This window comes from Colletotrichum abscissum (assembly GCF_030869225.1).
Source record: "Colletotrichum abscissum strain IMI 504890 chromosome Unknown Scaffold_12.1, whole genome shotgun sequence".
Classification (NCBI taxonomy): Eukaryota; Fungi; Ascomycota; class Sordariomycetes; order Glomerellales; family Glomerellaceae; genus Colletotrichum; species Colletotrichum abscissum.
This window is the reverse complement of record NW_026850010.1, coordinates 443011-456007: the sequence shown is the minus strand read 5'-3', so window position 1 is coordinate 456007 and position 12997 is coordinate 443011. Positions and strand designations below refer to the sequence as shown.

At 52.3% G+C, this 12997-nt stretch overlaps 5 protein-coding genes across 5 annotated transcripts; 2 read left to right on the top strand and 3 right to left on the bottom strand.

Moving 5' to 3' along the window:
- Positions 1–258: 258 nt before the first annotated feature.
- On the bottom strand, positions 259–4233 carry CABS01_05916 (uncharacterized protein; the record flags this gene model as incomplete). Its single annotated transcript, XM_060539284.1, has 4 exons — positions 259–1732; positions 1782–3110; positions 3163–4105; positions 4164–4233. The coding sequence occupies 4 exons, from the start codon at positions 4231–4233 to the stop codon at positions 259–261; spliced, it is 3816 nt and encodes a 1271-aa protein (XP_060404679.1).
- An 837-nt stretch (positions 4234–5070) lies between these two features.
- CABS01_05915 (uncharacterized protein) lies at positions 5071–6052 on the top strand (the record flags this gene model as incomplete). Its single annotated transcript, XM_060539283.1, has 2 exons — positions 5071–5451; positions 5507–6052. The coding sequence occupies 2 exons, from the start codon at positions 5071–5073 to the stop codon at positions 6050–6052; spliced, it is 927 nt and encodes a 308-aa protein (XP_060404678.1).
- A 122-nt stretch (positions 6053–6174) lies between these two features.
- Positions 6175–6928, top strand: CABS01_05914 (uncharacterized protein; the record flags this gene model as incomplete). Its single annotated transcript, XM_060539282.1, has 2 exons — positions 6175–6493; positions 6555–6928. The coding sequence occupies 2 exons, from the start codon at positions 6175–6177 to the stop codon at positions 6926–6928; spliced, it is 693 nt and encodes a 230-aa protein (XP_060404677.1).
- Positions 6929–7139: 211 nt separating this feature from the next.
- Positions 7140–8521, bottom strand: CABS01_05913 (FAD dependent oxidoreductase; the record flags this gene model as incomplete). The annotated part of the gene is made up of 2 exons (XM_060539281.1): positions 7140–7335; positions 7404–8521. The coding sequence occupies 2 exons, from the start codon at positions 8519–8521 to the stop codon at positions 7140–7142; spliced, it is 1314 nt and encodes a 437-aa protein (XP_060404676.1).
- A 786-nt stretch (positions 8522–9307) lies between these two features.
- CABS01_05912 (isocitrate lyase) lies at positions 9308–11096 on the bottom strand (the record flags this gene model as incomplete). The annotated part of the gene is made up of 3 exons (XM_060539280.1): positions 9308–9665; positions 9751–10646; positions 10710–11096. 3 exons carry the CDS (start codon positions 11094–11096, stop codon positions 9308–9310), a joined length of 1641 nt encoding a protein of 546 aa, XP_060404675.1.
- Between the last annotated feature and the right edge of the window lie 1901 nt (positions 11097–12997).

The following is a 12997-nucleotide window of genomic DNA, read 5'->3' as shown; positions in this document are numbered from 1 at the left end:
AACTTCTTAATCGTGTGTGCCTTTAACAAAAAGTGGGTAAACATCTCCGAAGAACGCCTCATTTTCCACTGCGGAAGTGTCTATTTTCCAGTTCAATTCAAGGTCGCTCAAGTTCGCTCTTGATTGTACCAACGAGGCAGGAGGTTAGATCATATCATCGCTAGTTTGGGTTGATGATTATGATCGCTTCAAATGGACGGCACATTTTACTAGGACTTCGATCCGTCTTCCACCATCTAAGCATCCTACGGCAGCGTCTCATCTATTCTCCCTTCTCCTTTCCCATATTTCTATTACATCTTGGATCTCTTTTTGACCATTTACTCGCGCTACATACGCCGGCGTCTTTCCAGCTTCGTCCTCTTCAAGAACACTCGCTCCACACTTCAACAGAACCTTGACCATGGCAACGTCGTCTTGATCAATTGCAAGGAAGAGAGGCGTCGTTCCCCCTTCAGAATCGCCGTTGGCTAGTCGCGGCTCCTTCTCCAGGAGAATTTGAACCATGTTCATATCCTTCCGCTGGATGGAATCGAGTAGCAATTTTCTGGCGTCTGCAGGCATGGAAGTCCCCCGCTCAAATAATAACCGAACGACGCTCGAGTGGCCGTTCTTGATGGCGAGGCGCAATGGTTCTTCTTGCGTCAATTTGACCAAATCTGGGGCCGTATCCAGCAGCTGACGAACAATGTCCTCATGGCCACACTGAGATGCAGCACACAACGGCGCTGGCTTTCTGGGATCTGCGCCGTGATCCATAGCCATTACCGCAATGTTTTTGAAGCCTCCGCGGGCTGCTCCCAACAAACCGTCATCGAGTGCGCACGGCTCCCAGTTCAGACGTGTCCACAGAAGGGTCGAAATTGACATATGGCCGCACTCTGCGGCTAGGGCTACCAGCGAATTGTCTCCTTCTCCAATCAAGTCCTTCGCACCAAGCTTATGTTCATGAAGTAAGTCCGTCACGATGTCCGTGAGCCCAAAGTATATCGCCAGTTGAAGACGCGTCCAGTGCAGGGAAAAACTTTTAGGTATGCTCCCGTTCCAAATTAACTTGATGTTTTTCCTTAGGGCCTCGGCGACATGCTGGACTCTCCAGCCACGGGAAAGAAAATTTCTGACCACTCTGTATAATCTGCCTTTTTTCAGTCCTCCCTCTTGTTCAAATGCTTGAAACGCGTGACGACCCCAAGCAATAGCAGCGTGAGTGAAAAATCGAAATTTCGTCTCGAAATACTTGAGGTCGCAGTTCGCGCTTTCGTCTCTGTCAGTGGCGTTGGTCAGGTATTCACAGCAGAGATATGCTTGGTTTTCTGCCGCTTTCGGAAACCATTCCTTTTGGTTTCGGGTGAAGTAATCATTTGCTGTAGGGTGGAAAAGTCGAAGCACGTCGCCTCGCGCAAGAACGACAAGCCCCGAGCACCAGAACAGCAGCCTTTCCAGGTCATAAAGTTGACCTGGATCAACTTTTCTCTCGGAGCTGGTCGAGTATTGCACTGCTCTTGCTTGCAAATGAAGAATCTCTTTTACCTCTGCAACTTTCAATAAGGTCGGAGATCTGACGACCCATGCCAGGAGTTCAAGTGCAGCTGTGAACCCTGATGAGTTTTGGTTGCGCTTCATTTCAGCTATGTAAAAGCTGTCAATCATCTTTTGTGGTTCCCCGCCAGTTACGGCGCTTGTCATCCATTCTGTAGGCGTAAATTCGAGATAGATTGTCGCGAAAGCGAAACTGTTGCCATGAGTGGTTGTTCTGAGTTGGCTGAGGGGATATGACCTACATATTCTTGGAGAATTGTACGACTTGCGTTTCTGCCTCCTCTAAGTTGACCGCTTCTAGGAATCCTTGGGGTTCGTTGCGAAGTGTCGCTGCTCTGGCGTAACTTCGCAAGTCCTCCTCAACTGCCTTGACATTCATAACTGGCCAGTTACGAAACTGCCGATCGACATAATTGATACACCTGGAGGTTACGATAACTTTCTTGTCGGGTTTAGCTGATAACGAGTTTAGGACTTTGGACAGCTCCCGGTCTTGATCGCCTCTCAGAACGTCGAAGCCGTCTATGATTATGAAAAGACTTGAAACATGATCCGTAGCTTCCACGAAAGCGTCCAGTAAAGCTAACAATGAAGGTAGTTGTCCATCTTTGAGATAGCTCTGGTGAATGGTTTGGAGAAGCTTCGGTGTTTCAGAAACGCCTTCGAGGATTTGCCTTATGAGACTTCGAAGCAACGCTTCAGTTGCCCGGTTGTGACGTTGGGAAGAGCAGAAATAGTAGGCGATGCGAGACCCGGAACTTTCGAATCGCCTCCTTAGATCGTTAATAATCGCAGCTGCCAAGACAGATTTGCCAACACCTGGTAGGCCCCGGAGATAAAGCACTTTTCCCTCAGAAGAGAACGAGGATTGGTATATCTGCGATTCGAAGAACCACCTGAGGGTCCCCGGGTGCCGCCTACCAATATAGGAGTCGAAATCCAGCGTGTGGTCTTCTGAAGCTAGCCAGTCCCAAATTTCGCTGTATGCGTCTTTCTCGAGTGCATCATCGAGTTTAAGCTTGCCATCAGAACTCTCGGTGGCCTGAGGACCTGTTATCTCAGGGTCAGAGCCAGATGAGGCCAAGGAACCTGCATCAGAGAAGGTCAGATTGACCGACTTGAGAGATGCTGCAGATCCTCCGCCTTGAGCTACTCCGGAACCGCCTGTTATTGACATATCATCGTCATCATCATTGATGGCGCTTCTTGGTATTGAGAACAAAGCGAGTCGTTCCATGTGGGAAGCCATATGGCTTGTGAGATCCTCTTCAAACGGACCAGATGACTGACAAAAGGGGCATTCCGTCCGCAAGTCTTGTGTGATAGAATGGGCATGTTTCGAGATCTCCTGGACCTGTGCAGTTCCGAGAGTAGTATGCGATAGTTCAAAATGATGTGTTATCTCTTCCATCGATTTGAACAGGTCTGGATGTTCGGAGCACCTCCAAACCCTCCGATGGTCCTGAGACTCGTGATCGATCCACGAGTCTTTACTAGTGAATAACACGTCAGCACTTCGACAGTCTGGATAGGTGCACTGATAGGGTTGAAGATCCTGCATAATGTGATCCCTATGAATTTTATTAGTTGAGTGAGTCCCGGGGATAAGTTGGGATGACTGACCTCCAATGTCTGCCTTTCGTGTCTTGTTTGGGGCAAAGCACATGGCAGTATGGGCAAGTGAACTCTGACTCCCTATTTTTCAGCTTCGGTGGCTTTGGTAGATCGGTGCTTTTGCCTTCTTCACTGAAATATGTCGAGTATGAAACAATTGATGAAGCGTCGGTCATGTCCATCTGCATTGGCAACCGAGTGGCTTCCGTTCCAGATAGAAGTGTACCGCCCTTGGAGCTGAGAGCCGGCAGCGATTCCGGATGCGTCGTTCCCAAGACTATAGGAGGAAGCATGGGCGTCTGATTAGAATCGATAGTATCCGGTGTCAGGCTACTACTGTTTTGATCTCTTTGAGGCGTCGGTTCATGGTCACGCTTAGCCAACTTCCGAGCATGTCTTCGCCAATAAGCCAAAACACGACGTCTGACAGTTGTCGCTTTGCTCCAGCGTTCTATGAGTCTAATATCACTGCCTTTGAATGTCGCTGGCTTGATATGTGACTTGTTTTCCTCGTGATGGACTTCATCTGAGGTGATTCGGGGAGGTGTTTGGGGTTGAGAGACGGCCGATTCGGGACTTTTCCTCAGTTGGAGAATCCACTCTTCTACATGCCGCCGGTCGAAGACAGAGTACACTGAGAAAACGTCAACAGTATTCAGTTCTTCATCTTGAATAAACTCTTTGTGCATCGTGGCTTTGTGCGCCGCCTGGGAATCCCTAGAGCTTATGCCTCTGATGCGAAAGGAGATCTTCACCAGCGATGAGATAATATCATCGATTTCGTCCGAGTTCTGACCCAGCTCAGTTTGTGAGACATCCTCGGCAGTTGTCTCGAGGCCTTCGGAGAAGCTGCTGGAATCAGAGGAGTCGTCCTCATGGATCTCGGGGTGGTTTGGAGTCACATTCAGAATGTTCTCTTTTGGTTGCCTCTTTCCCTCGATAACTTCGGTGCCTGGTTTTGTTGATCAGATCCTACGCCAACAACGGGTTTTATGATAGTAGCAACATACTTTCGCCCACAACTCTTTTCAGCTCGTTCAGAAATTTCAAGACCACATTCTGTAGAAGAGGTGCATCCATCAGGCGGAAATCGAGAGACGCCCTTCCGTACTGTAGTCCCCCGAGATTGGCCGCCCATATTTTGAACCGATCGCGTTGGGTTTCCACCGTACTAACATCCAGCTTTCCATCCGACTGCTGGTTTGGCTGATTTAATACCGCTATCAGACATCTGAAAGACTGCATGCATGCCCTGCTAGCTGCCGCTACTGGATACACTGGAGGTGCCTCCATACTGCCTGACAAGAAAACAAGCGGATTGTCTGATGCTTCGCGTTTGTAGAGGCTGATCTATTCGACGACGGGGTTCCAACTAAGTCCTGGATAGGTGACCAGATAAGACGCTTTCCGGCTGTTCAACATTTGAGCTTGCCACAGATGTTTAGGTATCGGAATGCTTATCGATGAGGGTTGGCTACCACGCAGTTGCTAGGAGAGTTATATGTAGCAAATAGGGAAGCATGCCTTGTCTTTGGGGAGAACCAGATGTAAAACTATGTCCTATGCGATCAGGCTGCGGCCAACATGGTAGCCGAAAATGGCACGAAGTCGAAAGAGGGGTATTTACCAAGGCCTCCAATTGAAACTTCTGATCATTTTTATGCCGGCACTGTTGTCCACTCAAATTGTTGTTGCTGCAAGGCTGCGGCGGCAGACATTCATCAGAACACCTTCCAGCGCCACTTCGTAACGAGACGTCGCTTCTTCAAAACCACATTAGAACCAGCGAGTTCCAAACGAGATCGAGAAGTTCCTTATGCTATCAGCTGTACACAGACTATGAGACTCATTCTCTACATCACAGTCTCAGCCTTCGTCTGAGAACGCATAGATAACGCCTTTACCAATGTGCTCAGGATGGCCGAAATAGCGGGGCTGGTTCTCGGCGCTATTCCTCTGGTTATATCAGCATATGAGCATCGCAAGACTCTCCTGGACTCCGCAGAGGCATTCTTTCACGGCAAGAAAGACTACGACAAGATTGTAAGACGATTGCATATAGAGTACGCATCATACGATCAAAACATGCGATTACTACTTATCCGTGCTGTCAATGAAGAAGAGCTGGAGCAAATGATTAAGAACTCGCAGCATTCTCTTTGGAAGAGCGAAGCACTCACACGCATGCTCACGAAGGAGCTAGGAAGTGCATATGAACCCACGATGGGATTATTGGAGGACCTCGGTAAAACTTTGAGCGGTATCGTGGCCAAGCTGGGTATAAGTGGCTCAGACAAGGTCCGAGCCAGACGTCTCGAACCTGTTGAGCCTTTACTAAATTGCTTCAAAATAGGTAAAGCAACTAGGGCTTGCTATCATAATCTCTTCGAACCCCCCCATTTCGAACTCTCAGGACCCTCAAGAGCGTTTCAGGTTTGAGAAACGGCTCGAGTTTACCCTGAAGAGGCGATCTGTGGACAAAAAGCTCCAAGCAATCACTAAGTTCAACACCGATCTGCGTAATCTTTTGCAAGGGGCATATAAGATAAACCAATTCCAGAAAGACGAAGGCTTGTGCCATAAAGCCCGCATTCAGTTCGTTGCCCCGCTGCAGAGCATCCAGCAGAACGCCTCTCGGCTACACAGAGGCCTCCATAAGAGATGGTGTGGAACACACGACTGCCACCGGGCAGGCCTCCTCCTCGAACAAAGGCTACACCGAAAACGAATTCACCGACAAGGTCTCCTCAAAGATGGGGGTAATTTGGAACGATTCGGAGTTGCATTGCCGAGAGTCGAGGAGAAAACTTGGCTCGATATGGAAATCCGTGTCCTTGGTGAAAGCATTCCAGAAACTAGGTATCTGCGCAACCAATCTCAAGATACTGAACTTTCCTAATCTTCAATTTTCGGAGTAGTCCCAAGATACCAAAGATAAGATTTGCCATGCCTGGGCCTTCGTTTCCACCGGCTCCACCGGCTTTAGAAATCGACGACATCTGCTCTGCGATTGCAGGAGCTATGCACCCTCAGACTGGACTAGATTTAGATTCTTCAGATGTAATGCGAGGACTCTACGGGGTGGACACACAGCAACGTCATCTCGCCCAAGATTTAATCACGTTGGACAAGTTCCTGGCTACGAATACAATGCGATTAGGAATGGGAGACATGCTGTGCTTGGCGGTTACTCTGGTTTCATCCGTGATCCAGCTTGGGAAAACACCTTGGCTAGTAGAACCATGGAGCCGGCACAATATTGTCTTTCTGCGTCTTAAGGGCGATGGAAACTCTCAAATAGATGCCAAGCACCCGTACTTGGTCTACAAGTACGAGACAGGTATGTCCACCTCCTGGTTCTTAGATCTTTCGCTGTGGTTTGGCTAAACTTTCTTCAGTAGCTCAGGCGGGGCCACCACCCCAGAATTCTGACAGCTCCATGATACTCTGCAGTCGTCAAAGTATGCTCTCTCTTGGTGTCATGCTTCTAGAGATTCACTGTGGAACTCCTCTGGAGGATATGACGAAGCAAACCGATTTGGGCCGCGATGGCTTACCAAATGAAGAAACAAGCTATACCACTGCATCAAGGGTACTTGAGGAACGAATTAACGATGGTCAGGTATCCTTTGGTTTTAAAACAGCCATTGAGTACTGCCTTCACTTTTCTAGGCAGCCGGACGCGTCCTTTGAGAATGCGGAATTCGTGCGGTCGATAGAGGAACAGGTATTGGAACCCTTGGAGCGCGAGACGCAACGGTTTCTCTTTGGGTAAGATTTCCAGGCTGGTCTGGGGTTCATTTGTATCATTCAGAACATTTTCCACTGGTGGGTAAAATTTGTAAATAGGTGCATACAAGCCGGGATTCATTGTTGGCTCATTGCAATTTTCATACTGCGTTGCTTTAGTAGATGATTTCATGTTTCTAAAACTTCCGCACTAAATATTCAGCGATGTCATAAGAATCCTGCCCAAATAAACCATATCACAACTTCGACTGCTCCTGTACCGAAAGCTTCCGCAGCAAAGGCCCAGCACGACTGCCATCTCCCGAGAACCCAAATGGCTCCTCGCTGCTCGTGGGCCGCCTTAACCTCCACTTCTCCCGCAATATCGTAGACGGCTTACGCTCGAAGCTATCAGCGACTTGCGGGCCAATAGCTGGAAGGAACTTGAAAGCACTGATTCCTCAACGTTAGCAAATAACACCAAATCAGGGGTTAATCCCAAAGGGGAGGAAGATACTCACTGTCCAGCACCACCAGTCGCAAAGAACAAGCCCTCGAAATCCGGGTGATAGTCCGCGATAAAGTCTCCCTCAGGGGTATCAGTGTACCAGCACATCCTCTTGTAACACCACTCCCTCTCCGCGAACTCAGGGAAGAACAACCTCACACCCTCTCTCAGATCCTCGTCCGCGTCCTGCGGCAAATACCCAGACGCGGCATTACTCTCCCTCAACCGCGGCGTCGAAATCGTCCTCTTCCCAGCCCCTCCCTCCTCAACCTCAACCTCGGTCGCGAAACCCCACCCGTGCCTCGCAAGCTTGAGCAAGTTCGTCCCGGGCGTGGGCGGGAAGCAGAACACGCCCGTGCTCATGTTGATCATGACGGGCATATCCTTCACCCTCTCCGCCTCCTCGGCCGAAAGCTGGATGAAGCCCACGGGCTGGCCCGAAGCCGACATGGCGTGTCCCATGCCGGGGACGATGCGGTTCGTCCACGCCCCCGTCGCGAGAACGATCTTGTCCGCCGACAGCGTCGTCCCCGCCGCCGTCTTCACGCCCGTGACCCTCTTCCCAGATCTCTCGAGCGAGACGACGGTCCCGTGCCGCCCCGTGACAAACGACACGCCAGCAAGCGTACACCGCCCCGCGAGCGCTCGAATCGCCCCCACGGCATCAGCCCACCCACCAATAGCATTCAACGTGGCCGTGAAATCCTTCAAGTCAGCCTGCACGCCCTTATACCGCCTCTTCACCTCCACATCCACCAGCGGCGGCGCATAAAACTCCTTGGCCGGCCTCCCGCCGCTCTCCCACTTGCGGAACTTGTCAAAGTAGGCGCTCGGCCCCTCCCGCTCGTCGGCCATCATGACGAAGCCGGACTGGTGGTAGTGCGGGCCGAACAGCTCCGACGTCTGCCAGCCGTGTAAGGCGTCCGTGGCGAGGGCGGCGTAGTGCGGGTCTGCGTACTCTGTGCGGATGATGCGCGAGACGTCGACGGAACTGCCGTCGGGGACGGGCGGAAGGAAGCGGTCTAGGACTGTGACGGAGGTGTAGCCGCGGTTCTTTGTGAGTTCGTAGGCGAGGGAGAGGCCGAAGACGCCTGCGCCGACGATGAGGATTGGTGAGTCTTTGGATGCCATTGTGTAAGATGTGTGGCTTTTATAGTGGATGAGATGCAGTAAGGTTGTGGGAAGATTTAGGGAAACGCCAGCTGAAGTTTCTCACTTCTTTGTCTCTAGTTCACCATGATAGAGTTAGAAGAGTAATCAAAGATGATTTGATTTCAAGATGAGTGAGCTCTTCAACGACGTGCGACTCTCTCATGTTATACCTATCAACTTATCTCAACAATCAACGTCGGCGCAGGGTCCGATGGGATACAAGCTGGTGTGGGGACGGACCGGTTTCCGTACCCACATTTTCCACATCCAGCAGCCTGGGTGGGGGCTGCGTGGAGTTCATCGCAAGTAGCAAAGCAAATGAGAAAGGAGAATAACGTCTACCGAGGTGGGAACCGTTGAGGCCCGGATTTGCCAATCTGGTGCCATTGGATGCCGTCATGTCGGGCTTCCGGAGTCGGAGCTGTGGGGACTGGAATTTACGGGCCTCTCTTTGCAGGACAGGCTGGTGCTGGCCCGCTGGGTGGTCCCTGTTGTGGGTCCAGTCGGCTTCTGCCCGGGGACCGCTTGCCGAGTAGATGCTATTGCTTGCCATCACCAACAATTACCACACCACAATCAACATCATGGACTTAAAAAGGAACAATTCATAGACGTGCTACCGACCCTAAACCCATTCTGAATAGGTACACCTGCCATCCAACAGAAACAACATCCTTGCATCTTAGATACCTCCAATCCATTTCTTCTTCCCTCATACATACACCACAACCCAATATCTCCATCACCCTCCTGTTCAAACGAAAATCAGTGGAACTGATCCTCCGTCACGCCCTTACCCATGGCAGCGGTACTGCTGATGCCGCCAGTGACCATCTTCTGCAGCTCGTCGACGTACGTCGCGCCGCTCCACTTTTGGTGCTTGACGACGTCGACGCCCGAGTCCATCTCGGGCTCCTGCACGAGCTCGCCGTACGCGCGCATACCCTGCTGGCTGTACGCCTTGGCGAACTTGTCGCTGATGAGCGCCGTCGTGTGCAGGCCCGCCAGGGTGATGAACTGCCAGCAGTAGCCGAGCGACGCGAGGCGGCGGATGTACGTCTCCTGCTCGTCGCGGGGCATCGCCGTCTTCCAGTTGAAGGAGGGCGAGAGGTTGTAAGCGAGCCTGGAGAAGACCAAAAGTTAGTAAACCCAATTTTTCTATTTACCAAGAGGATTCTTTCTTTCCGAGGCTGGACTTGTGTACTTACTTTTGCTCGGGCCAGACGGCGTGGACGCCCTTGGCGAACTCCTGCGCCTGCTTGAAGTCGGGCAGCTTGCTCTCCATCCAGATGGCATCGCAGTAGGGGGCATACGCGATGGCGCGGTTGATGGCGCAGTCGCAGCCGCCCTTGAGGCGGTAGTAACCCTCGCGCGTACGCGGGGAGTCCCAGTCAAAGTGGATGTCGGCGCCGAGGATGCCCTTTGCGATGGCGCGCGCCTCGTTGTTGCTCTTGCCCTTGGCGGCGGCGGTGTACTTTTGGATCAGGCCGTCCTTGTTGGAAAGAGGCGCGGCCTTGATGGCGTCGACGACGGCCTCGTCGAAGCGCTTGAGGTTGGCCTGCTTCAGCCAGTTGTCCTCGATGGCCTGGAGCTGGTCGCCCGTCTTGCCGGCCAGCTCGGCGGCGATCATAAGGTCGTTGAGGGGCTGGAGGCTGGGGTTCGTGGAGCCGAGGATGAAGGCGTGGTCGCGGGGGTCGATATTTGTGCTGAGGAGGGTGGCGGCCTCGGCGTCGGTGCGGGCGACGGCGACGAGGTTGGAGCCCATGATGTCGGCCTGGGCGCGGATGGCGACGAGGCGGTTGATGTGCTCCTGGATGGGAACGAGGACCTTGCCGGCCATGTGGCCGCACTTCTTGGTGCCGGGGGCCTGGTCCTCAATGTGGATGCCGGCGGCGCCCTTCTCGATGAAGAGCTTGGTGAGCTTCATGACGGCCGTGAGACCGCCGTGGCCCGTGTCGGCGTCGGCGATGATGGGTCTCAGGTAGTCGATGTTGGCGAGCTTGGCGCGAGCCTCCTTGGAGACGCTCAGGCGTTCCTGGCGTTGTTTCCGGTCGTGGAAGAGCTGGGCCATGAACAGGTGGGCGACCTTGTTAGGCACGGTGGTCTGTCAAGGCAAGTTAGCTACTGGAATTTGCCTGGACAGTGGTTGACAAGGCGGAGAACTCACATAAGGGTAGTCTGCCAGATCCGGGCCGGGCTCGTCCGAGGCCGAGGCCGTTGACGATGATTGCCATCCAGATACGTAGACGGTGTCGAGGTACTTGGCCATCTGAGTGACCATTGTGGGCTCCAAGCAGCCGTAGGTGTAGCTGGCGTCCTTGTTCTTGAAGCGGTTCTCGAGAATCTCAAAGAGCTTCTTGGACTGGGCGTTACTCGGATACTCAATCTTGAGGTGGCCTCTCTTGGAGACAATCTGCTCGGCGGTGAAGGATCGCTTGGTGTGTCTCCATCGCGGCTCGCTCCACCACTTCTTGACTTGCTCAACCTCCTTTTGGAACAGGTCATCCTCGATGTTCGGGTCCACGGCGTTGTTGACCATGTTGCTGGCAGCCATGATGGGCAATGTGTAGCTTTAGACTTGTGGGAAAGATGATGCTATTGTGAGGGTTTGTAGCGGAGATTTCTCGGCGACGATATGCTTCGAGATGGAGGGGTATGTAGGAATCGAGGTTGGACAGGAATACCTAGATATTTGGCAGGCCAGGAACAAGACAATGTAGCACCAGACTAATGATGCTATTCACAACTCAATTGACAAGTGATCAACGAGTTCGAGGGAAGAGATGATGGTGCTTGGAGAGGTAGAAGAGGAGGAGAAAGAAAGTCAATCTTGGAGGAGTCACAAGCAAAAAAAGAGAAGAGGTCACGGCAGAGCATAAGAATAAAGAAGCAAGTAGGCAAGCAGAAGCTAGGCCATGGCCGCCATCGGCAGTGTTCGGCCAAAAGGCGTTCCTGGACCAATCGTCTTACATCTGTTTCGAGGCTTGTACCTCTGACCTCTGGCCCAGGCCAGTCAATGGACAGTGTGAAGAACGCTCTACGCGGTGAGGGTGACTCGCCCAGCCCTCCATTCACCCAGCCAGTCACGTACGGTTGCTGGCATGGGAAAGCATAAGGTGAGTGGTGTGTCTATGGTCTTTGGTAGGGCGAACGAAATCTTGGCTGGGTGCCAGGACCGTGGGTAAAACAAACCTCGGAAGCTGAAAATAGTTCGGAACAAGCTCCTGGAGCAAGTACCAGATACTTTTGAATGACCCTGCTTCTCCTCGTGGTCTGTTCCGTGGAGAGAGAGGAGAATAGGTAAGTAATGGTGGCGTCTCCTTGTTGGAGTGCCTGGTGTGGGGGAGCGGAATGAATGCACTCTGCTGTGAGTGAGTGAGTGACTGACTGACCGACTGACTGAGATGGTCTCATAGTGTAGGTAGGAATTGGTAGCGGAATGTCTGACAGTCAATCTGTAAGTGTACCTGCACTAAAGACCGGGCAGTGTGAGAAAGGGGTGACGTCGGGCGAGAGGTCTGGATTCGGCTCAAAGGGGAAGACGGATTTGGGGCGAAACGCAGCCAGTCTTTCCTCATTGCCGTCATTGGCCGAGTTGCCGAAGCTCCTTGCATGTCCCCCGCCGTGCCCCGCCATACCAATGCCCTCCTCCCGCTACTGTACCGTACCGCCGTACCTGGGGACGCTGGGCTCTGGGGAAAGCACAGCAACAGCAGCAGTAGCAGCAGCAGCAACACAGCCGGGCCATGGGAAAACATTCTGCAACCCGACTGCACGCAGTTTCCGTACGTCTGCCGGTTCCCGAGATTCTGCAACGCCATGCTTCCGTCCGTCTGTTATTGGTATTGTACTCAGTGCTCCGATTCATCCTTCCCTTGTTTTTTTTCTTCTCCATAAACATAACTGAGAAACACAAATTCCGTCTGGTAATTACTTGGAGTGCAGAGTACAAAAGTCGAAGCTGCTGCCAACTCTCCCCCAAATTTGTTGCGCGGGGTAGCGGCGGCTCTCGAGCATGTGAAGAAACCGTGCCGGAGTCGGCAGCCATTCCATTGGCGCCGGCTTAACCCAGAGCTGATCACGCTTTCCTGGCGTGCGTCACACTTTCTGGCCTCAGCTTCTCCAACTCGCGGGAAAGACTTGGAGAGATACCTCGGCCCTTAGGTCGACTCTGTACCTCTCGCCGAATCCAGCCGCCGTTGCGAAGATGCTTCCGGAATCTCCCTACCCTCCTCCTTGAGTCGTTCAATACCTACCAAGTACCTGTAGTATCCTTCCTAGATTGCTGTCAGTCACTGTGTCACATGTCCTGTCTTAATACCAGGTTACCTCACACCACGCACCACAAGCCAACCTCTTGCCACACCTCCAAAAGCACAATGAGGCTTGATCAATCTGCCTGCTGTCACGGAACTTGTCCGATCGACACGTGCCGAACGTATCCCTCCCCGTCAC